This window comes from Solanum dulcamara, chromosome 1 (genome assembly GCF_947179165.1).
Source record: "Solanum dulcamara chromosome 1, daSolDulc1.2, whole genome shotgun sequence".
In the NCBI taxonomy this organism is placed as follows: Eukaryota; Viridiplantae; Streptophyta; class Magnoliopsida; order Solanales; family Solanaceae; genus Solanum; species Solanum dulcamara.
In genome coordinates, this window is record NC_077237.1 from 25,313,414 (window position 1) to 25,338,011 (window position 24,598).

The window sequence follows — 24,598 nt, forward strand, 5'->3', positions numbered from 1 at the left end:
CAAAACACAAAAAATAACAACTATTTTATTGAAAGATAAATACAAAGTTGTGTACCAAATTTTATGGAGAAGCTACAAAGGAGAAGTCTTTGATTATGTGTTCCAAAGTATAAGTTAAAAAAAAAGTCAAAGTGAGATAAGCTTTTGAGAAGTGAAAAGTACTTACCCAAAAAAATGAGTGAAGCCAAAAGAAAAGCAGGAATATATTTTTGGGGGGGATGGTGAAGATTTAGAATCGCTACTAAATATTTATATTTATATCAGTTAAGAAAACCTCCGTTATTTAATGTAATTTGTTGGGGTTGCAATTGAACCGCGCTTTTAAACTGCCTCTATTCAAGTATTTTTTTGGTAGTGTGTAACAACTAAGATCAAGACGTTAACACTTGAACAATAAAATAATAATAGAAAATCTTCAAACTCTTAAGTCCTTAACAACGATGCCAAAAAACTATTTGGCTTTTTCAGTGCACATGGTCGCCCAGTAATATAGTGATTGCTTCACAATCACAAGTCAAATTTCACATGAATTTGTAAGTGACAGTTCTTAAATGTATTATATTATACTTAAGAGAATAAGTGGTTTCCACAAAGAGTTGATTGTGTGGATTTGTTTTACTTCTACTTTCAAATTTAAAACAAATAAAGTAACAATGATTGATTTAGTGGATTTGAATGGTGGATTCTAGGGCAATGACACTTTATGTAATTACATCGTATCAACATCTAAGTGTCATATTTATTATTACCAAATTGTTGACACACAAAGTTGATAATATGATCATAGTCTTCTGAACCTCTAATCGCCTATTTAGGTTAACCTTATACCTATATTTATTATGTGATGATACTCATAATTAACCCCAATGCGTTTATATCTCCCATATGGGAGCCAAGTAGGTCAAACTAGATAAATTCCTATCCTAGCAGTAAATTTGTCTCGCGAGACGTATCCTACTCTATATAATTCATATTGTATCCCTAACTTTTCTCTTTCGAGCCCCATTAACAATTATCCATACCCTATTGGCTGCAAATCACTTGAATAATAATAGCAAAATTAAATGAATAATAAATATAGTAAAAGCATAAGCATTTTATATTATAATATGACATTCATATCTTATCCATAATCCTAGAGAAAAGGTGTTTAACTATGCATAATATGATTACAATAGCAAGAATTTATGTTTTCAACAAGAAATAATGCTAAATAAAGAAAAATATAACCCTAAGAAGAAGAATGCTTTGCCTTTGCTATGTGCTCCCATAATGCCGAACTCCGTCTAATAACATTTATAAGTATACCTTTTGTAATTAGTGAAAACACCTAAGAGGACCCACTAAAATAGGTGAGCAAGACATGCCAAAATTAAGCTTGTCTTGCATCCCGTCGTAAGGGACAGTGCTTTACCCTGAAGCTCGAGTGCGAGATTCTTGCCTATGCCTTCGGTTTCTTCCATTAGGGACTAAGCTTAAAAGGGATTGAAAATTAGGCCTTCCTTCGCCTTGGGAGCTCACGCTAGGTGCTTTTGCTTGCCTTGAGCCTCGCCCAATGAGGTTCATCTTTTCGTTCAATACTTGATTAATTTTCAGACACTTTATCTCCATAAAACATATTACATCAGTCCCAAAATATTAAAGTAAATAATAATTAAGAGTATTTAGCATATTTTTTCTTAGTTCAAGGTATAAACATGGGCAATTTATAACTATAGCATGTGTAAATATGCTTGTCATCATGAGGCTAGTAGCAATAGTCTCTGTGGTACTGATAGAGATTAGGAGAAAGAAACTTGTCGGAGGTGACATGAAATATTTTTACATGTATGTGTTGCTCATTACCTCCCCTGCTTGGTTGGAACGAGGCATTCCTTTGCTTTAGGGGAGAACCTTTTCTTTCCTGTAGGGAAAGTTTTAATTTGTTATGGTGTTTAACCTCCCTTTTTCAGTAGCTTAGAGGAGTTAAAGTTATGTTTCAAAGGCTGGCAAATGAAGGTGCGTGGCCTAATTATATGGTCTATTCATTCATAGTTATTGCATATTGTACCTTTTTCCCTCATATATATCTAGTTTCTTGTATTTGCCAATGAAAATACTTATTCTTACTAGAGTGTTCAAAGGAATTTGAATGCAAATGCATGCATATCTCCCTCCCAGTGTGATGGGGTGCATAAGTCAATTTTAAATAGTTTTCTAACCCTTGTCCCACTTTCTCAAGAATTTCATGATCATAGAATTTTGTGGGGGACCTAAGGCATCGTGTAATCAATGATTGATTTATGAAAAGAAATTACGTTCCCTTCTTTAACTTGATTTTTTTGAGCTTCTAATTTAATTAGTAGTACAACATATATTATGTAATAATAGTTAATAGATGTGAAATACAGAGAACTAATATTACAAACATACTGTTAATGATATATATTGATTTAGTAAATACGAAACAACAAATTAATTATTTAAAAAATGTGATATAAAGTATTAGTCATAACTTTGATAAAAATATAATTTTATTAGTAATTCTAAGAAAAAGCATGCGGATGATGATATTAATAGTTATTATTATATTAGTAGCAAGTAGTCGTAGTAATGAGAAATAATGGTAAAAATAATATATTTAATTTATTTTTATATCTATAAAAAATTAGAAGCTCAAACAAATGTAATTGAAGAAAAAAGAGTCAAAATTGAGTGTAAATATTTTCTACGAAAAAACAATAAAAGAAAAATGAATGAAAAACTTGACCCGAAGTAGTCGGGCTGTAACGTCATTTCCCTCCATGTTAAACCCCTATTTCTCTTGCTCTAACAAAAAAAAAAAGCAAAATCCCATCCAAAAGCCTTATCCCCTCATTCTCTCTCTTTTCCCCCAATGCACTTTCACTTCTTCTGACTATAATTTTTGCAAATTTCACCTCCAATGGCTGGCCTTTCCATACACCTGCCTTTCAATTCCAAATTCAATCTCCCAATTCCGTACACCTCAATTTCTCGGTCCATAGGCGGTGTTAAGGCGTCCGTTTCATCCCAGCCGCGGAGAACCAGAAGGAAAAAAAAGCAACAACATCAGCTGAAGACGGTGGACGATGACGGTTCTATGGCTTCTGGAACGGAAAAAGTGCTAAGGCTTGTTTTCATGGAGGAATTGATGGAGCGAGCTCGAAATGCTGATTCTACAGGTGTATCTCAAGTCATTTATGATATGATTGCTGCGGGTCTCTCCCCTGGACCTCGTTCTTTCCATGGATTGGTTGTCTCTCATGTCCTTCACCGTGACAATGATGGCGCTGTAACTCCCTCTCCCTCTCTCTCTCTCTCTCTCTTTCTCTCTTGTTTAAGTGCTTAATGTCAACATCTGCCTACTTACGACACACTTAATTTTCTTTTCTCTTCTGTTTAATTGCTAGGTAATATATTTTGTTTAATTTTTAGTATATTATTAGTGAAATATTAGGATATGTTATTTATTTCTCTCATTCAACGACACCTATGTTAATTACAGGCCACTGGAATCACTCAGAATTGCGTCATGGTCATACTTAAATAATTAGAGGCGTAGCTCAAGCAACTACTGATTGTTTACCAGTGCTATGATTTAATTAATATGTTATTAGCCCCTTTCAATACTTGATATTTAAGACAGACATGCACACTGGCATATGAGGACTAAATTCCTCCGGTGCTCATCCAACTTCTAGTTTATCATACAGAAGTCTATTCATTTTTTGTCACATAAAAAGTCATCCAGCTTAAAGTTGATCATAGAAAAATTAATTTTTCAATTTTGTTACATAAAAGGCATTCAAATTTGGCCAAGTTAAGTAAAATGTAATCATAGCTGAATTATAATATTTTATTTCAGAAAGATGGCACGACACTCCAAAATAAGTTAGTCACATGTGGGATAATTTTAGAAATCTCCCTCTAGGTTTTGCTTTATAACCTAATCTCTGAAGTGGTTTACTATATTATGTTTACTTTCCTTATTTTAACTTTTTGTTATAACTTTTTAACTCATTATCATTAATTTATAAAATATAATTTGACTATTTTTCCCTCACTAATATACTCATTTATTTAGTGAATTTTATATACACTTTTTTTAATTAGCAGAAGATTCGTTGTTAGAGTATCAAACAATTGAATGAGACACAAAATCTTAGAGCTTGATATGTTTTATGGCTTCGAATTGTCACAAAGATATTTATGTAATGAGGTAAGTGTAATTTCAAAAACAATAAAGAGATTAGTGTTACAAAGAGAAACCTTGGAGAAGATCTCTGTAATTGGTTCATTACACTTAATATGTTTTATTAACTTGACTAGCTATTTTGATTGCCATGTCATATTTCCAGTACAAATTATAAAAGTTCAGTTGAGATTTACTTTATAACTAACTTGGCCAAAGTTGGATGACTTTTATGACAAAAAATAGAAAAGTGGTTTTTGTGTGATAAACTGTAAGTTAAATGATTCTCATGAGACGAAAAATAGAAAAGTGACTTTTTTGTGATAAAGTTGGATGACCACCGTTGAAATTTACTCGGTATATGAGCATGTTTAACTTTGTTTCCATTTCTTCTGCTTTTCCAGTTAGACGGTATGTCTTCTAGTTAGTTTTTTAAGCTTGATTGTCACCCTTGTCTAGGAATTAATCTCTCCTTTTTTGGTATATCCTCTACCTGTGAACTCTTCTGCTAGTAAAGCTCCTTGTGTATGAATTGTTTTATGACAGCTGCATTTCATGTAAGTCAATATTGCTGAATCTGACCATACAAATCTTAGTGAGACTAGAAAATGAATTTGGACACACTAAATGATAGGGTAACCATGGGATTACACTCATCTGATATCCTGCAATGGCAGATGCATGCTCTTAGAAGGGAGTTGAGTGAAGGTCTTCGGCCTCTACACGAAACATTTTTGGCATTGGTTCGTTTGTTTGGTGCCAATGGCCTTGCTACGAGAGGCTTAGAAATTCTTGCAGCAATGGAGAAATTGAAATACGACATTCGCCAAGCTTGGCTAGTTCTTGTAGGTATAGTGAAAGCAAGCACCTAGCTTGATTTGTTGTGTTAATTTGATTTACATCCTCCATAAACTATTCTTTCATTGGAGCAGAGGAGCTTGTACGGAGTAATCATCTAGAAGATGCCAACAAAGTGTTTCTCAAGGGTGCTGAGGGTGGACTTAGAGCAACTGATGAGATCTATGATCTCCTTATAGAAGAAGATTGTAAAGTAGGAGATCACTCAAATGCGTTAACTATTGCCTATGAAATGGAGGCTGCTGGCAGAATGGCGACTACCTTCCATTTCAATTGTCTTTTGAGCGTGCAGGTACTTCTAATACCACTGTATCTTAAATCAATGTATCTTTCTCTTTTTACCGGATAAGAAGCTTAAATTTCAGTATATTGAGAAAAGAAAATCCTACTAGAAGTGTTATTGAGGAGAATATTCATTAATTGCAGAAAAATGCTGAAGCATCTCTAAGATGTAATTTTTTAATTCTTTTTTTTGATGAGAAAATCCTATTGCAACACATTCCATACAGTTATGATCTTCTATACAAACTCAAGTTGTACCGCATATTGGGATTGTTCGAGCTTGAAACTTAAAAGAGTATGAATTTTGAGGTTTGATAAATTGGAATTTGGTCATTTGTAATTGCTTTGGATTCTTTCATCACTAGAATAATATATTATAGTGCACATTTTCATGTCATATCAACCATCTGAAAATGTAATTTTGCTGGCATTCTCATGGATGGTGAAACTTCTACTGAATGGTGGCTTTCAAAAGTTGCATAGTGTGTAGGTATATATGGAAATCTTTAAGTTTATATATTTGAGTTAAGCAAGTTAATCGGGGGTGATTTGCATAAGTTAGATGACAATTTCTTACCACCTTTTTGCTCCTTCTTGTTGCAAGATTAGTGGAGCTTCTTTCAATTGTAGCATTCCTGTTTAAATGATCTTCAAGTTTTTCATGTTTTCTATTTACTATTGAAAGAATGTTAAGACCAAAAGAGGTAAACCAGCTGAATATATGAAATCTTTGACTAATTTAGTTACAGTAACAGTGGACTTGTTAATTATTAGGTTTCTCTAATTCTTTTTTTTAAATTCCAGGCTACCTGTGGGATACCTGAAATTGCTTTTGCGACATTTGAGAACATGGAATATGGTGAAGGTGTGTAGTTTCTTTCCCTTTTCAAGCTTGTAGTTGACCCACTTTGATTCCTTCATTTGTGGTTGAGCTAAATTCTTTCAATATTTGCCTGGGTTGTGATACTGGGCAGAACACATGGCTTATTTGTTATATTTTGTATCAAGAAGTACATAAATGTTCTTATGATGCATCTGAAGTTTAACCTTAACTCTCGTGTAGATTTTCATTCTAGGTGACTGAAATGAGGTTGCTCTGAATTGGATCGAATAGGAGATTGAGTAATAGAACTTCTGTTATTTCTGAACTATACAACAATGGGCTTGCTAGTTTTGGGTTGTAAACAGGAAACATGTATACATTGGCTAGGGAAGAGTCTTCAAGTTGTTAAAAGTGGATTTTTTTGACGACAGAACTCCTTGACTTCTCCCTTGTTGGCTTTACTAAGGTCTTGTTTGGTTGTGCAATATAGTGTGAAAAAGTATTTCTTTGAATAGTGCTTCCAGACAAGTACTTTTAAAAGTTTAAATTAAGCTTTTATAATTGGTATGGTTATTTTGTAAAGTACTTCTATTGTCTCATATGCAAAATTTGTAATCAAATAAATCTACACTTGGATTTGGCAGCGCACAAACTGTCTTGCTGCCTATAATTTTAAGATTAAAAGTGGCTTCAAAAGGTGCATTTTGGCCAAAACCTCTACATACTAGAAGTGCTTTTTAAACAATTACAATGCGCTTGAGAAAATGCAGTTTATGCTAAAGCACTTAACCAAATTTCATTTTCAATCAATTTTCAATTAATAAGCAAAAAAGTATATCTGAGAGACATTAACAAGTCATAAACAGTAGTTTCATAATCAATATAGCGTGGAAATAGCAAATACACCCCAAAACCTGGTGTCATGAATACAAGAGTGACTAGAACATGAATACAAGTCTGAGAGAAATCCAATCCAATTGTCTAGGCATAAGAAAAGACATAAATAATTAGGGATAGATGGTGTCCAGTGGTGCGGACCACCCAAGTAGATCACCTCGGAATCTCTGAGAACAACAACTGAATAAAGTGGGTCTGTGCGCTCCACAATCCTATTAATAATGAGGGAAAATTTCACACGTGAAATGCAAAATCAAATCCAGCTAATTCATTTGTTGCCAAATCCCATGTCTTTTTTCAAATTTTTAGGAGGAAATTCCAATTGACATGGTCACAGGCCCTCTCAATTTCTAGCTTGCACATGATACCTGGTTTCTTGTGTTTCACTTTAGAGTCTACCAACTCATTGGCCAACAAAGCTGCATCCATTATCTGTTGGCCTTTCAAGAAGGTCATTTGATGTTCATCCACCAATTTGCCTATAATTGTTTTCAACCGCTCAGTTATCAACTTAGATATGATTTTGTATACCCCTCCTATCAAGCTGATGGTCTGAAATCTTTCAACTCCATTGCTCAGGGCTTCTTTGGGATTAGTGCTATGAATGTGGCAATGAAAGACTTTTCAAAAACACTCCTTTGGGGGATTCGGAATGGTCTGCATCAGATCCTCTTTTAAGATATCCCAGCATGTCTTGAAGAAATTCATAGTAAATCCATCTCCATCACACTGCTTGATGATCTGTACCACCTCTGCCTCTGTGAATGGTCTCTGGAGCCACTCATTTTCTTCCACATAGATTGTAGGACACCCATCCCGGTCAAAAAAAGGTCTCCATAGTTCAGGTTCTGAATACAAATTGGAATACAAATCTATCCTTGCCTCTTTTGATATCTTTGGGTTCCTGCACTTCCTCACCCCTCACCATGAGTCTGTCAATTGTATTATATCTCCTGTGAGCTGTAGGCACTTTTTGGAAGAATCTAGTGTTCTTATCTCCTTGCTTTAGGCAAAGGGTTCTGGACTTCTGCCTCTAGCTAGATTCTTCATGTTTAGCCGGAACTTCCAACTCCAGCAGTATTGTAGCCTTTATTAACACTTCATCCTCAAATAGGAGCCTATCCTCTTGAATTTTGTCAAGCTCAGATAGTTCCTCTACGAGAAAGTGTTTTCCTGTTGGCTAGTTCATAAAAGGTCTTTTTACACCGTTCTTTCAGCTTTTTCTTTAGCATCGTAAGCTTGACCCCTAATCTGTAATAAGGGCACCCTTCAACAGCAAAGCTACTACTTTGACTTCTATTGCAACCAAGTTGGTCCATCCTTTCGTACCATGCCCTTGGGATTATTTTAGTCCATACAAGGCCTTCGATAGGAGATAGACTCAATGCTCTTTTCAAGGAATTGAGAAACCATCAGGTTGCTCTAGGTAGATCTCTTCACCAAGCAATTCATTCAAAAAAACCGATTTTGACATCAAGCCGGTGAATCTGCCAGGAACTATGAGATGCAAATGCAAAAAGAAGCTTGATTGCAGAAAATCTTTCTTGGTAATCCACACCATATTGTTGTGCATAATGCAAAAAGAAGCTTCATGTTTGCAAATTGAGCCATCAGGATTGAGTTTTGTCTTGAAAGTCCATTTTATGCCAATCACCTTGCAATTTCTAGGCCTATCAACGAGTTGACAGGTTCCATTCTTCTTGATCATGTCTAGTTCAACTTGCATAGCTGTCTTCCATGCCGGAGAGTCTTGTGCTTCAGCATAGCTTGTTGGTTCAGAGATAACCAAGTTACACCGCTGATAGACATCTTTTAAGGTTCTGGTGCCCCGCACTAGTACATCATCCACTAGTTCATCTTCCACAAGTTGAGGCTGCTCTTTTGAAAATAAATCAGAATAAGAGGTCTTCTGAATTTTCCAATTCCAAGCTGTTGCTTCATCAAACTTCACGTCTCTGCTGAGAATTAGTTTTTCTGTTTTCAAACAGAAAATCCTGTTGCCTTTGGATGATGAACCATAGCCCATAAATATGCCCATCTGAGCCTTGTTGTCTAGTTTACTCCTCTTAGGTTTTGGAACTTGATAATAACGTATACACCCAATGATTCTGAGGTGGTGTACTGATGGTTTGTTGCCACACCAAGCTTCATATGGAGTTAGGTCCTGCATGGCCTTAGTGGAAAATCTGTTCATTAAATATACTGAGGTATTAACTGCCTTTGCTGAAAACTGATTTGAGATTTTCTTTTCAAGCAAAAAGACACCTGGCGTCCTCCATTATAGTCCTTCTCAATCTTTCATACACGCCATTTTGTTGTGGTGTGTCTGGTAATGTCAATTGGCGTTCTATACGTGTGCTATTACAAAACTCCACAAACTGAGCAGAAGTATATTCTCTTCCATTGTCAGACCATAAAGCTCTAATAGTAAGATAACATTGATTTCTACTAAAGCTTTAAATTGTTTTAAAATATTAATGACTTCACTCTTCAGTTTAATGAAATAAACCCAACACATCCTTGTGCAGTCATCAATAAAGAGGAGAAAATATTTGTTACCACTCATGGAATCTGTTTTCATTGGGCCACATACATTCGTATGAATGAGCTGAAGTTTCTGGTTAGCTCTCCGTACTTGATTTGCTTGAAATGACAATTTGGTTGCTTTCCCTATTGATAGGTTTCTCAAACTTGTGCATTAGAAAAATTTCACGCATATTTTCAACTCCCTCTTTTTCATCTCTGCGATGCTTCTATGATTGAAGTGACCATACCTTTTGTGCCATAGGTTTGTACATGTTTGTGAAGTACTGGTATAAGCATGCTCAGTTATTTTCTCCCAATGAACTGAAAATATTATGTTGCTCATCTTGACACAATAATTCTACCCCAGAAGGGTCAAAAACAACACATTCGCTATTCTTAAAATGCTGTGAGTAATTCATTTCAAGCATTTTTCCTACACTCAACAAATTTTTTAACTCATATCAGGTGTGTACAAAACACCAGGAATAGTTTTGATACCTGAGATTGTTGAGATAGTCACTGTATCTCTGCCTTTGACTTCTACAGCCTTATTATTTCCCACTTTTACTTTGGATTTGTAAGCATCACCAAGGAACCAGAACATTTAAGCATCATTGCACAAGTGATGTGTGCAACCACTATCGAGAAGCCAAGAATCGTAGGATTCATTTGTTGAAAAGTATGAAACTGCAAACAGTTTCTCCTTATGTGCATCAACAACTTCTGCTAATTGTGCTTACAAAGCTCCAGAGGCCTTTATTTTAGATTTGCAAGCCTTGGATATGTGCCCCGTCTGTTTACAGCTATAGCATCAACTCTCCACCAACAATACTTTTTCAGATGTGTTGTTTTTTTGCAATGTTTGCACTGAGAAACTTCTACTTTACATCTCCAATATTGTTTCCACAATCTTGCTTAACTTTATTATTTTGGTTGACTGCTGCTTTCCTTTACCAGAATATTGCTTTTTCACAGGAGAAAGCTCCTTCAGTGAACTTTTCCCTTCTCATAGTCCTTTGCTCTTGTGCTTAAAGAGAAATCATTAGTTCACCTAATGAGAGTTTGCTTAGGTCCTTGGTTTCTTCAAAAGAAGAAGTCTTAGATTCAAACCTCTCAGGAAGATTTAAAGAACTTTGTCCAGTTACTTATGTTATTAACAATTAAGGAGATTCGATTAACATACTTACTGATTGTTTCATCCCCTTGCATATTCAGGGACTCAAACTCTCTTTTCAGGTTCAACACTTTTATTTGACGTGTTCTATCGCTGCCTTGATATTCTTCTTTCAATCTATCCCAAGCGTCTCTTACTGTCTTACGAGCCATGATTCTATAGAACACCAAATCTGCCACAGAACTCTGGATAAGTGACTTGGCCTTAGATTTCTTTGCCTTTTCTCACTGTTGGTCTTGATTAGAGCCAAGGTAGGATTTTCTAGTAGCATAGGTACTAGTCTATCTTCCGTCACAGTTTCCCAGAGTTCACAGGCTTCCAGAAAAGCTTGCATCTTCACATACCAAATTTGATAATTTTTCACCGGTGGAAGTGAAAGGTGGATCTAAAGGTAGGTTGCTTAAATGCCATTTGTGTTGTAGGTTAAAACTTTCTGGTCCTATAAGATCAACTAGAGCTCAAATCCCCTAAAATTGAATTGACGTATAAAAGCACATTAAAATTTCAGCATATCGTTAATATGGAGAACTACCGAATTTATACAAAAAAAGATCAACATTTCCTATCTAGCAGCCACTTACAAAGTGGATGGGAAACTGAATAAGAAAATGTGCCACTAAAAGCCATAAAGGGCCACTAGCTTTAGAAAATTAATGAACTAAATTTGACCAAGTCTTTTGCAAGAAAATAGGAAGGTAGTAAACTGAAATAGGTAAAAAGCAGTAAAAACAGTAAGATGGAGGTAAAAGTGCCAATTGTCTAACATTACCGTCGTTCTATAGAATCAGTTAGGTACTTTCCTGTGTCGCATAACTTCGGTAGCATCCCTCGAATTCATCCGTCCTATATTTATTGTTGTCGATAAGTATGGAGAGAATTTCAATGTTTATTATCCAAGGAATACAATGATTTAAATACCGGTAAAGAAAAGGCTGACTAAGGTAACTAGATATCTAAATCCCTAAAAATCAGCTAGAATATTATATACAAGGAAACATATAACATTATGATTCTCTAACACTTCCCCTCAAGCTGGAGCATTGATATTGATCATGCCCAGCTTGTTACATAGGTAATCAACTCGAGCTCATTGCTTTTGTGAACAAATCTGCTAGTTGCTCTCCTGTCTTCACGTAGGCAGTGGAAATCAGATTTTCCTGAATCTTCTCATGAATGAAATGACAATCAACTTCAATATCTCTAGTTCCTTCATGATACACTGGATTTGCGGCAATATGTAGAGCAGCTTGATTATCACACCAAAGTTTTGCTGGTGTATGATGCTTTAACCCAATTTCAGTTAAGAGATGATGTATCCACATAATTTCACAAGTAGACTGCGACATAGCTCTATACTCAGATTCTGCACTAGATCGAGATACAACACCTTGCTTCTTACTCCTACATGATACTAGAGCCCCTCCAACAAAGACACAATAGCCTACAGTAGATCTTCTATCAATTTTGGATCCAGCCCAGTCAGCATCGACAAAACATTCCACACGAGTATGACCATGATTGTTATATAATATGCCAAGTCCAGGAGCTCCTTTCAAGTAACATAGAATATGTTCGATAGCTTCCCAGTGTTTGACCGTGGGTGCGGGCATGAACTAATAAGTGGATTTGCAACTACGAGTACCTTTGCGAAGAGCAATAGGGAGGTCAAGCTTTTTCATAGGATCTGGTGGCAAATGGATTGTTGTAGGACACGTATCATTGGTCTCTCGCCTCCTCGAGTAAACTTGGACAACTGTTGGTCTTGCTACCGCAAATGGAGTAGGAATTGATGGGACAATAGTCGATCGATCCTCAATAAAAGAACTGGGAGATGGAGAGACATTTGATTCTTCCGACTACTCATCTTCCTCCTCTTGACTTGTAGAAATTGGAGGTACATAGAAGAACGTTGTAGACTCTGCAAGTACCACATCAATGGACACCAAATATTTGCCAAGTTCAATAGAATAACATCGATACCCTTTCTGAAGGCGGGAATAACCTAGAAAAACGTACTTCAATGCTTTGGGATCCAACTTGGTAACAAATGGTCGAACTCGAACATAACATGTGCATCCAAATACCTTAGGTTCCACAGGAAAAAGTGACTTGTTTGGAAAAAGAACACTATAAGGCATATTACCAGCAAGGACAGTAGATGGCATGCGATTAATCAGAAAGCAAGCCGTAGAGACCGCATCAGCCCAAAACTGTTTAGGAACCTTCATTTGGAATTAAAGTGCTCGAGATGTCTCAAGGAGATGTCTATTCTTTCTCTCAGCAACTCCATTTTAAGAGGGTGTATCAACACATGAAGACTGTTGAAGAATACCCTTGTCTCATATATGATTGAAATACTCCTGACATATTCTTCAGCATTGTCGCTCATTAGAATACCTACCGAAGCGTTGAATTGAGTTTTGACTTCAGCACAGAAGGTACAAAAGTGAGTAACCACTTTCGAGCGACTCTTCATAAAATAAGCCCAAGTCATGCGAGAGAAATCATCCACAAAAGTAATAAAATACTTATGCCCAATTTTAGAAACGACATAATGATGTGTGAGCCGACCCAGCCTGCTTATTAACCCTTGGACAACTTTGACTAATGCCAAACACCCGCTTATTAACCCTTGGACATAAGGATGTGCGATGATATTTTGCAAATCGACCTGACTCACATTCCAATGAAGAAATATTCAGAAACTGAGGACACAACTTCTTTAGTAGAGGTAGAGAAGGATGTCCTAATCGACAATGCGCATCAAATGGAGACACGACACTAGAGCAAACATCAGACTGAGGCTCCCACTCATCAAGTATGTAAAGATCATCAGATGCATGTCCTTTACCAATAACCTTATTTGTCTTAAGATCACGAAACATGCAATGATCAGGAAAGAATGACATATAACAATTAAGGTCTCTGGTAAGTTTACTAACAAATATCAAATTAAAAGCCAATTTTGGTAGACTTAATACAGATGATAGAGTAATAGATGAGGTTGGTTTAACAATCCCATATCCAACACTATTGCAAGTTGATCCATCAGCTACAGTAACCGGAGAGGGTGCTTTGTATGATTGAAATCTAGAAAATACATTAGGATTACCTGTCATGTGATTTGTTGCACCTGAATCAATCACCCATTTATTTGAAGACATGATAAGACATGTCTTACCTGTCTCCGTAAAAGCATTAACTGAAGTGAATTCCTTCACTGATTTCTGATATTGAGAGAATTTAGCAAATTCTTCTGCTGAAACCAAAACCATTTTAACATTTAATGGACTAGAAGTGGTCATTTTCCCAAATTCACTAAATCAAAGTAGAATAATAGAGAACTTGCCAAAGCTTGGCACCAAAATGTTATCCCAATAGTTTTGTCCACACCAACAAGTCAGACTGTTTGACTCAACTCAAAAAGAGCTCCACTCACATATAAAGGTCTTAACAGTGAAGCAACAACTCCCAGCTAAAGGGTTCAAATCAAATAGACATAAACCATTGAAAGAGATACCCAACAAAATTCAAGATACAAAACAAATAGACTGAAACACCCAGTTGTTCAGGAGATGGTCCAGAAACTACAATATGAAATACCCAAATGATCTAGATCTAAAACCAATTGAACAGTGGAGAGTAAAATTCGAACAACAGCAATAGAATCCAAACAACTTTGCAGCTCAAAACAGATCAAAGCAGCAAACAAAGAAATTTGAACTCAAATATGACGAGAAATTGCAGAACCTGGTTGTTATTGCTTATTCTTCAAAGCTTGGTCCAATGATCAGAAGACCTCCATAAGTTAGCGGGGAATTTCAAGAAGACGCCAAATCAAGAATCTAGATCATGATTGTCCCACATTCGCGCCTCTACGTGTGGCTCTAACCGGAGTCTCCGGTGGTGAAGCCGGCGCTAGAGACCCACTTGCGTCTCCTCCAGCCACTAGTTTTTGGGTAATGACGGATCAAAGGGAGATGCTTCTCCCTAGACGGGTGGTGAAAGTTATATTTCAAGTCACAAGAACCAGAAATAAGGCGGTGACTAATTCCGGCGACAACCAGCCATGAAGTTTGACATACCACCCTTTCAAATCCAACAAGTCTTTGATACCATGTTGTCGATAAGTATGGAGAGAATTTCAATGTTTATTATCCAAGGAATACAATGATTTAAATACAAGTAAAGAAAAGGCTATGTAAGGTAACTAGATATCTAAATCCCTTAAAATCAGCTAGAATATTATATACAAGGAAACATATAACTTTATGATTCTCTAACATTTATTATACCCCTAAAGTATTGAAAATGGCTCTCAAATGCCTTCCATTAACCTTAAATACCCCTAACATTGGCTCAAATATACCCCTATAACTTACAGTTCTGACCTGGTTAATTTTGGCACTTCAAAATAGCCATGTGGTGTTTTTTAAACTTTCCATGTGTATTTTTTGTTTTAAAATTAAATCCTCCCATTTTTTAAACCCAACCACTTTGACAAATAGAGGAGATTATAAATATGAATGATCTTCACTACATTGATCACTTCTAGATGATGACCACATTAGATGAGTTTCCTTTCAATAATAACAATAACTCCTTCACCACATACAAGGGCAGCCCGGTGCACTAAAGCTCCCGCTATGCTCAGGGTCCGGGGAAGGGCCCGACCACAAGGGTCTATTGTACGCAGCCTTACCTTGCATTTCTGCCAGAGGCTGTTTCCAGGCTTGAACCCGTGACCTCCTGGTCACATGGCAGCAACTTTACCAGTTACTCCAAGGCTCCCCTTCTCCTTCACCACATACACCTACGGTAATATTCAAGCTCTCATGCTACTGAAATATTTGAGGAGAATCCAGCTTTTTACAGTTCAACAACCATAACTTAATTACCAAAATACATCTTTCTTTTCTTCTTCTACTTGTCTTCCGTTCGGCCTTCTTCTTCACCCTGTCATTTCTTTCTCCAACTCCAATTTGCCATCAGCCACTACTACTGCCTATGTTGCTCGGACTCTTCAAAAAATTTAACGGGTGCGTGTCCGATTCTCCAAAAGTAGTGTATTTTTGGAGAACCCAACACGGATGTGGCATTGAAAATGAAGAGTCCACGCAACTTAAACTGTTGTTACCCAAAGCTAGTTTGAAAATTTGAGCAACTTGGTCAAGACTAAGTTTCCATCAGCTCCTCAAAGCGAGTTGGGTTTAAGAAATGGGTGGGTTTAATTGTAATACAAAAGAATACACGTGACAAGCTTATAGAATGTTGCATGGCTATTTTAAAGTGCCAAAATTGATCAAAACTGAACTTTTAGTTATAGGACCATATTTGAGCCAAAAGAAAAAATGTTAGTGGTATTTATAGACAAAAAGGTTAACAATGGGCATTTGTGAGTCATTTTCAATGAGTTAGGGGTATTTTTAACCCTTTCCCGTTTATTTTATGTGTTAAATCTTCATTTATTATACCATTCTCCTTAAAGACTAGATTTTACCAACAACAATATACCTAGTGTGATCCCACAAGTGGGGTCTGGGGAGAATGGGGTTTACGCAAACCTCACTCCTACTTTGTGAAAGACTAGATTTTACCCTGACTGCAGTTATAGAGAGACACAAAAGCCTAAGCTTATGGGGTCTCTTTTGTAACTGGATAACCAACACTGAACCGTCTTTACATTGGATGGTTTTGGGAATTCTCAGATGAGTAATCTTTTGTTTTTGGAAGAAATCGAAGATTTTCTAGGGAATCCTACAAGATTCATTCATCTTAAATATCTGAATTATCTTCATTTAGGCACCACAATCCTGTCTACTCTTTACTTTACATTCATTCTTTCTATGGGGCTGAACTTACAATTGCCTATATTTGGTCTTTACTTTTACTTATCCTAAAACCTTTATTCTAGTACTTCTCCATAGTTGCACTTTTTTGGTTGACTCCATCACTAAGTTTATCAATCAACATAGTATCATTTGCAAGTAGCATACACCATGAACGCTCTTCATATTTTTTTATTGTTTGCTCATTTTTAAATAGGATTGACAAGTATGGACCCAAGGCAGATACCTAGTGTTAAAAATCCTCTATATCTACTCCAACTGTTGTCACACTTGTGACCTTTCTTCTGTAAAGATATGGAAACGAAATGATTGTTTTGGGTGTAATTCATATCGTTTCAGCAGGCTACTCTATATGCAATCGCGTGAAATATATCTCTTCACTCCCCACATGTGAAACCCACTAAAACCTCTAATTTCCTGGTCAGACTGAGCAATCAAAATGGACAGAGGGAGCAAAACATGTGATATAGTTCCGAGGATGACCCTACTTGCGGAGGAGACAGATATATGTAGCAGAACTCTAATTCGTATGCTGTGATTGATTGATTCATCTTACAAAATTACTTCTTTTCTTTTTAAGCTCCTCGTGATCCTTCTTCTTTTGGAGCCACATTGTTAAAGTTCTCACATGAAGTATACCCTACGCTAATTTATTTTCTAAATTCGTATCATGATCCATTTATCTATCATGCATTTGCTTTTGAAGCACTTGCATCTAGATACTGTTCTAAAATTTCAAGTACCTTGTTCATTAAAAATAGAAGCCAAAGTTGCTTTTGCATCTTTAATTTTTATTATGCTGGAAGAATTGTTTGTTAGTTTTGTTGTCTTTCCTGGTATTAGTTACTCACTGAGTGATAACTGATAACAACCAATATTTCTATCAAATGAATAAGCTGATCATTAACTTTGTTTTGACAGATCATATGAAACCTGATACAGAGACATATAATTGGGTTATCCAAGCATATACAAGGGCTGAGTCCTATGATAGGTAAGTTCTGAATCATACCCATGTTTTTTCGTAATTTCATTGTCCCAACCATGCTATCAAAGTTAGATGAAGCCTGCAGTGATTTAAGCAGTCGAATTAAGTATATACAGACCTCCAGGTGATCTGGGTTTATGTCTCTATAGTTAAACAGCTAAAATGATTTTTCAATTTCTGCCCACACATGCTCATAACATTTCTTTAACAGACATATATCAGTTACCATTTGTATGACTGCCTTAGAGTCTACCGATAAGGCGATAACTGCTAGCTAAATTGAGTCTAATCTTGGAGTTACAATTAAGGGTGTTTAATGAACAGGTAAGATCAAGATTGGGCAGGTCAAAGTCAAAACAAGTTAAACAGAAGTAAAGGTCTTAGCCTAACCCATTTAAAGTTTGTTCATAGCAGTATAAGTTGGGTCATATCTGTTAGCATGATGGACAGCTCACAAATCATGACTTAATAGTGAATGATTGTATATATTAATGTAACTATATAGTGTTGTAAATGAGTGTAATTATAGAGATTTGTTGTAGTAATCATAGAGAATAAATATTGTGATAGAATAGCATATTTAGAGAGATTTGAATGGCAGATTTAGAGGGATAGAATAGCTGATATTTAGGGATAGGAATGACGGATCCTTAGGGATGTGTAATGTGTATGCTCTCTATATAAAGAAAAGACTCTCACTTTGAGATGCATTCAGCAGAAAATTGACATGGTACCAAGGCCAAGTTCATCCCCGTTTGGGCTCCCGGTCCACGCTCCAGTTGGGCCTGGGCGTGGGGGAAGGGGGTGTTAGAGTGGGTAAAAGTCCCACATTTGTTGGGGAATGGACGGGTGGTCTCCTTATATGGGCTTGAGCAATCCTCCCTCATGAGGTAGCTTTTGGGGTTGATTTAGGCCCAGGTGCCATATCTTTTCAATATCCATCTTTCCCAACTCAAGGCCACTTCTCAAACACATTTCTTGTTGCAGCTGAGACAATTTTTCTCTCTATCCACTTATTTTATTTGCTTATTTTAATTTTTAGTTAGAGAGTTGAGTAACTTATTGAGTCCTATTAGCTACGCATCAAGTTTTTGATTTTATTTATTTTACCAATTTTAGCCCAAAACATTAATGGGTCAATTCGTGCCCAACCCATTATGATCTGTCCTTGGATTATCAAGCACCGGTTGTCAAACTTTGGCTGGTTACATAAAATTGGGCTAATGACACTCCTAGTCATAGTTTGGAACTTGGAGTATGTTTTTAGAATTTATGACTTTTCATCCGCAAGAGTGGCCGAGTTTGTTGAGTAGGTGATCTCCCAAATTGGGGGTTTCAGGTTTGAAACCTCCTGCATGCTTTCTCGGTTGAGCTCGTCGCATAGGGTTTGCCTTGTGTGGTTTACTTTTCCAGTGTGGTTTGCCGGCTATTATACTAGAGCGAGGTTTAACATGTGCGCACCCGAAGAGTAGCAGCTGTGGGTTGCCTTTACAACATTTTCTTTTTGTGACTTTATCTATGCATTGTTTTTTTTGTTCACTGTTGATTAAAGTGTCATACATCTTTCTGACATGTTGTTCATGTGAACTTTGGTGGTGAAATGTTAAAATTTTACTATCTGTTTGAACTTACAGCATGTCTAATCATACAATCTTTACTGAAGCTTTTTGTGTGACTGTTAGAGTTCAGGATGTTGCTGAGCTACTAGGGATGATGGTTGAGGACCACAAACGTTTGCAACCTAACGTGAGAACCTATGCGTAAGAAACTTTCTTTTACTCTATCTTCAACAAGTTTTCTGTAGCATGAACATATCTCTGTTTTTTAGAAAGTATTTTGATTATTCATCTTGAAACGCCTCATTTTCCCTGCTACGGCAAGAATGTGGTATGAGCCAATATGACCCAATCACATTTCTTGAATCTTTTTTCTTCAGTTTGTTCCTCTTTCATGACAAGCTCAAAGTTCTATTATTATTTTTAACTGTGGGAATGCTTTTATGAACTTTGTGTCGATTTGAGAACTTCCCAACTTAAGTCACTGTAACCAGGAAAAGCCAAAGTTTGATCCTGGGGAATTAGGTTACTGATAACTTTGGGCAGCTTCTCTAATTAAGAAAAGATACTTAATTCTTGGAAACTCTCTTAATTGGGTGGAAATTTATGCTGAGCCTGCTTGTAGCAAAGTTTTATTCCTATAGTTGATTCTAGAGAAATTTGAAATAAATAGCATGAGCTAGTTAAGCAAGGAGTAATACTTTGTTCTTTTTGTGTACTCTGTTTAGTTGTTTCTAAAGTTCAGTTGCTAACCTTTTGGTTAGCCAACTGCAGAAGTGGAGGCAAGGATGAGACCATTGTATTAATTAGTACATTGTTATGAACCCACACACAGCTTTTATTGAAGTTGCCTCCCCCCACCCAAAGTTCGGTTGCTAACCTTTTGGTAGCCAACTGCAGAAGTGGAAGCAAGGACAAGACCATTGTATTAATTAGTACATCGCTATGCACCCACACACAGCTTGTGTTGAAGTTGCCTCCCTCCCCACCCCCACTCTTCCCACCCCCCAAAAAAAAGGATTCATGTGATGATTTTTCGTGTACCTTTTTCAGTTTGTTGGTTGAATGCTTTACCAAGTATTGTGTGGTACGTGAAGCTATCAGACATTTCCGTGGTCTAAAGAACTTTGAAGGTGGAACACAAGTGCTTTATAATGATGGAAAGTACGGGGACCCACTTTCATTGTATCTTCGTGCTCTATGTAGAGAAGGTAATAAATACTATGGACATTTCAAAACTGCTATTTTAGGATCAAGTGGCTCTTGCTTGCCTCCCTAAAGGCACAATTTGCTCTGGTACTTCTTTGATTTATTTGTTATCCGCTTGTTTTTACCTATCACATGGATTTGTTAGGTTAGAACTGATAATACAACGAACATATACTGATCCTTCTATATTGGAAATTGAAATCTGTACTAACTAATATATAATATATGTGGAACACCACCATCAGCATCAATAGAACAATGATAGAGATATATGGAAGAGACCCATTTTTTCCCATTAGACAGTAGAGAATAATGAAGAATTATTTAGCTATTATTAAATTTCCCTAAAATATAATCAGTGAGCAATTCAAAATTGGGGTAAGGAAAACATGTTACAACCATGCATATCCGATTTTCTTTTGGTTTGGTGGGGAGGGTCGGGAGGAGGGAGCACTGAATGTTGAACAACCTTCCAATTGCTGTGAGAGCATATTCTCTATCATAAGAAATTTCACTCTTATATAAATTTATAATGAAAACTCACACCATGGAAAGGAAGAGCCACGGGCCCTGTGCATTCCACCTACCTTCCATTTCTATCTATATGAAAAGCTAGCACTTCTTTCTTTTCCTCTACTATATAACCAATTTCAGGTGTTTACTTAAAATCAATATGCTTCAAGTGTAAATATCTAATTGCCGAGAATATTTAATTTCCTTTCTTTGTACTTCAAAGCATTCTATTATGTTCTCTTCTGTTTTTTGGCATTAGTTGCCCCTGAGTATCCTTAAGCTCATTTAAGGTGAAACTCATACATAACCCCTTAAATTTGACATCAATCGCCTGGGCGAAACTCATAGATAATCCCTTAAATTTGACACCAATTGACACTCAAACTATGTCAATGACCATATAGATACCTTAACTTGGCAAATGTGTCTCTTGGACACCCAGGAACATGTCAATTGAAGCAATCAAATAATGATACCTGTAATAAATGACACTTGTAACTACAAAAAAATATAATAGTACAAAGATCCAAAAAGTAATTTTTCCACCCCCACTCATTCTTCATCTTCTTCCTACACCTCCCCCACCCCCCCCACCCCCCAATTACTATTATTCTTCGAAAACACCACAAAATAGGGCCCTAGGGCTTTGGCTAGTGGTAAGAATGTAGGGTGTGCTCTGTACGGAGGAAGGAAATGTTTTCCAATGTTTCCATGTTCGGTTGGTCAAAATTTTTGGAAAATATTTTCTCTAGGAAAACAAGTTCCTTAAAAATGAGGAAAATGACTTCCCTAGTGCAAGTAGGGAAAGCAAGTTCCACAAGTTACATTCCACATTGGTTGTGTCCTCCTCACCCTTTAACACACCTCATCCTCACCCCACCCTCGTAGCCCCCACCCTCATCTCTCATAGTAGTTGCTTAGATTATATACATACAAATGCTTTTAGAGTAATATTTTTTTCTTACGTACCAAACACAAGAAAATAAGTAAGGGCCCACTTATTTTCCTCGAAAACATTTTCCTTCAAACCGAACGCACTCATAGTGTATGATGTGTTGATTGATCACACTCCACAAATTCAAAACCTGTCGTAGACAAGAGCCTAGTATTTAAGTGGAGAAGGATAGAAGAGCGGATCCATTATCTACCTAGTCTAGGACTGTGCACGAGCTGACCTCCGGGGTTTCTCAATTATCAAAAACAAAAAGCAGACAGCAACTTTCCTACCCCCCCTCTTTCTCCTTCCCTCTTGCTTCTACGTATCCCATTCTTCTTTTCTGTGCTTTTCTACCACAAATCTGCAAGAGACTACCATTGGAAATGCAAGAAGTCACTGGACTAGAAGTTTGACTAGGAAAGATGTCACGCCGCGAGAGGGTATCCTAGGCGTGGCCGGCGCTCAGAAACCATCTCTGGCCTCCGAAAGAACCACTTGGTCTCATCACTCATTCGTTCATCAGCGGAAGACTTAAGTAAAAATAAGAATACTTATGTGGGCTCGCCATCATCAACCTCAAATGGAAGAAATAATCCTTAGAAGAAATAGTTTCAAAGGAGAACTACTCCAATTACATCATCAAACTCATTGGCGGAGCCAGAATTTTTATTAAGGGGTGTCAAAATATAAAGTAAAAAAATATATGTTATCAAGGATAGAACACACAACCTCAAGCAATTTTTGCAGCTCCTTAATCATTACATTAAAGTTTCAACTTGTGTCAAGAGGTGTCAACACTTGTATATGTATTCATTAAACTAAATTTTGATGTATATATACAATGTAATTTTCCGACGAAGGGATGTCGCTTGACACCCCTTACCCAAGGGTGGCTCCGCCTCTGATCAAACTCTGTCTATGAAGCCTCTAACACTATCAGACGGTGTCAATGACATGTCCATGGCTACCTCAAAAGAAACATAATACTCAACAATAATAAAAGAATAAAGAGTTCCCCCGAATACAAGGATTCACCAAATAGCTGAAAAGTAATGATCTTCAATGATGCGCCTGTTGAGGATCTCTAACACCTGTATCTGCATCATAAAATGATGCAGGTCGAATGACGTCAGTACATGGAATGTACGAGTATGTAAAATGGCAGGAAAGTAAGGACAGATATCAAGAAACTCCTCTCAGGAAGACTCGGCTCAGAACTCAACATCATCTCAACATCAATATGTAATGCAAGTTTAAAAATAATAATAATAAGCAATGCTTATTCAGTTGGGAGTTTCTCTAACCGACAACCATCACTTATGAGCTAGTGATGATACAATGAAGCGATGTCGTTGCCACATCCATCCAATATCTTGCCAGGGTAAAGGACATCACCATCTTGGATTCAATCATCAAAGTCCTTTTTTGGGACTTAAGAGGTATAGCCTCCATCCTACGCTGGCTACGTAGTTCTGGGATTTGAGTGAATTAAACTCTTACCCAATTCGGTGCTCAATAAAAAAAAGGGCAGTCCGGTGCACTCGGTGCTCAATACTACTCCCAAAATATGTGCTCATATTAACATCATCATCTAGTCTTATTGGAAAAACATCAAACTCATCTTATTACCTCTTCATCGATCATTACACTTCAAAACATTATTTACATCTCATCAAAACATCTTGCTCAAATTCATTTAAACTCAATTCTTTTGTTCTTTCAAAATTCAATAAAATACATATATAGTATTAATTCAAATCACTCTTTTTGTCAATAAATATTAAAAGTCAATATCTTTACTCAAAACACATGTAAAAATATTCATGAACATCAAATCAATTAGGGTTCATGGGAAAGTAGCCATGAACAATAATTCCAATAATATGAGAGATAAAAATAATAATAATCTCAATGCATAAATAAATCTAACTTAATAGAAGAAGAATTAATTCATTTAGAATTCAAGATTTGGGTAAAACTCAACGATAACTCAATTACGATGAATTTAAATATTGGACGCATGGACGAACTCAATCTAATGCTATAAATAGTCTTACACACCTGGAATTTGAAACTTTACTCCGAATTGAAGAACTCAATGACCACTCTTGAACCCATAGTCTTTTCTCCTCGTCAGAGCGTTTTGTGTACTACCAAAAATATAAGAATCACCGAAATAGTATTTCGACACTACTAAAAACTAAAATTATATTTGAGAATGAGTAAAGAAATGTATAGAGAGAAGAGTTGCTTGAGAAAGCTTGATGAATAAAATGAGGAAATAATGTTGGTATTTATAGGTGTGCAGGAGGAACCTAACAATAAATAAAAATAATTACAAAGGATGATCTTGAAAATTCAATGGAGGATTGATCTCATGGATGATGTCAAATGGAGGACTATTGATGTCATGGGTGATGTCAAATGGATCTAGATCATTCCATGGTTGGTGAGATGAACCTTCTTTTAACGGAATACCCTTTTTCGGAGCTGCGTTTGAACAAGATAACTTCCTAATTAGGATTTGTTGTCTTCATATGAATTGTAGATCTAGAAGTATACTTTCATGTCGTTCAAGAATCAACTGATTTAGAGCATCCTACCGTGAGATATGATTTTTCTTTTACAAACACTCCATTTCGTCACAGCACCATTTTTTGCAAAAATTAATTTATTTGACCTACGTATCCTACGAATCTTAAGATATGATCTTCATGAAAGTTGTAGGTAATGCCATTGGGGTTATTCAAAAATTTGAATCACCTAATTTGGACTATTCTATGAAAAGTTATGC

At 36.4% G+C, this 24,598-nt stretch overlaps 1 protein-coding gene across 3 annotated transcripts in view; it reads left to right on the plus strand.

The window, feature by feature from the left end:
- The first annotated feature begins 2,804 nt into the window (after window positions 1–2,804).
- LOC129903256 (uncharacterized) overlaps window positions 2,805–24,598 on the plus strand; it is a 33,499-nt gene continuing 11,705 nt past the window's right edge. Inside the window, exons 1-7 of one of the 3 annotated variants that reach the window (XM_055978782.1) lie at window positions 2,805–3,292; window positions 4,870–5,041; window positions 5,125–5,342; window positions 6,137–6,197; window positions 17,523–17,595; window positions 19,272–19,349; window positions 20,199–20,356. In XM_055978782.1, the coding sequence (XP_055834757.1) occupies window positions 2,924–3,292; window positions 4,870–5,041; window positions 5,125–5,342; window positions 6,137–6,197; window positions 17,523–17,595; window positions 19,272–19,349; window positions 20,199–20,356 (1,129 nt within the window). In that variant the 5' untranslated portion in view covers window positions 2,805–2,923. The remainder of the gene's footprint in view (window positions 3,293–4,869; window positions 5,042–5,124; window positions 5,343–6,136; window positions 6,198–17,522; window positions 17,596–19,271; window positions 19,350–20,198; window positions 20,357–24,598) is intronic. The other 2 variants (XM_055978773.1, XM_055978767.1) reach the window with 2 other exon arrangements.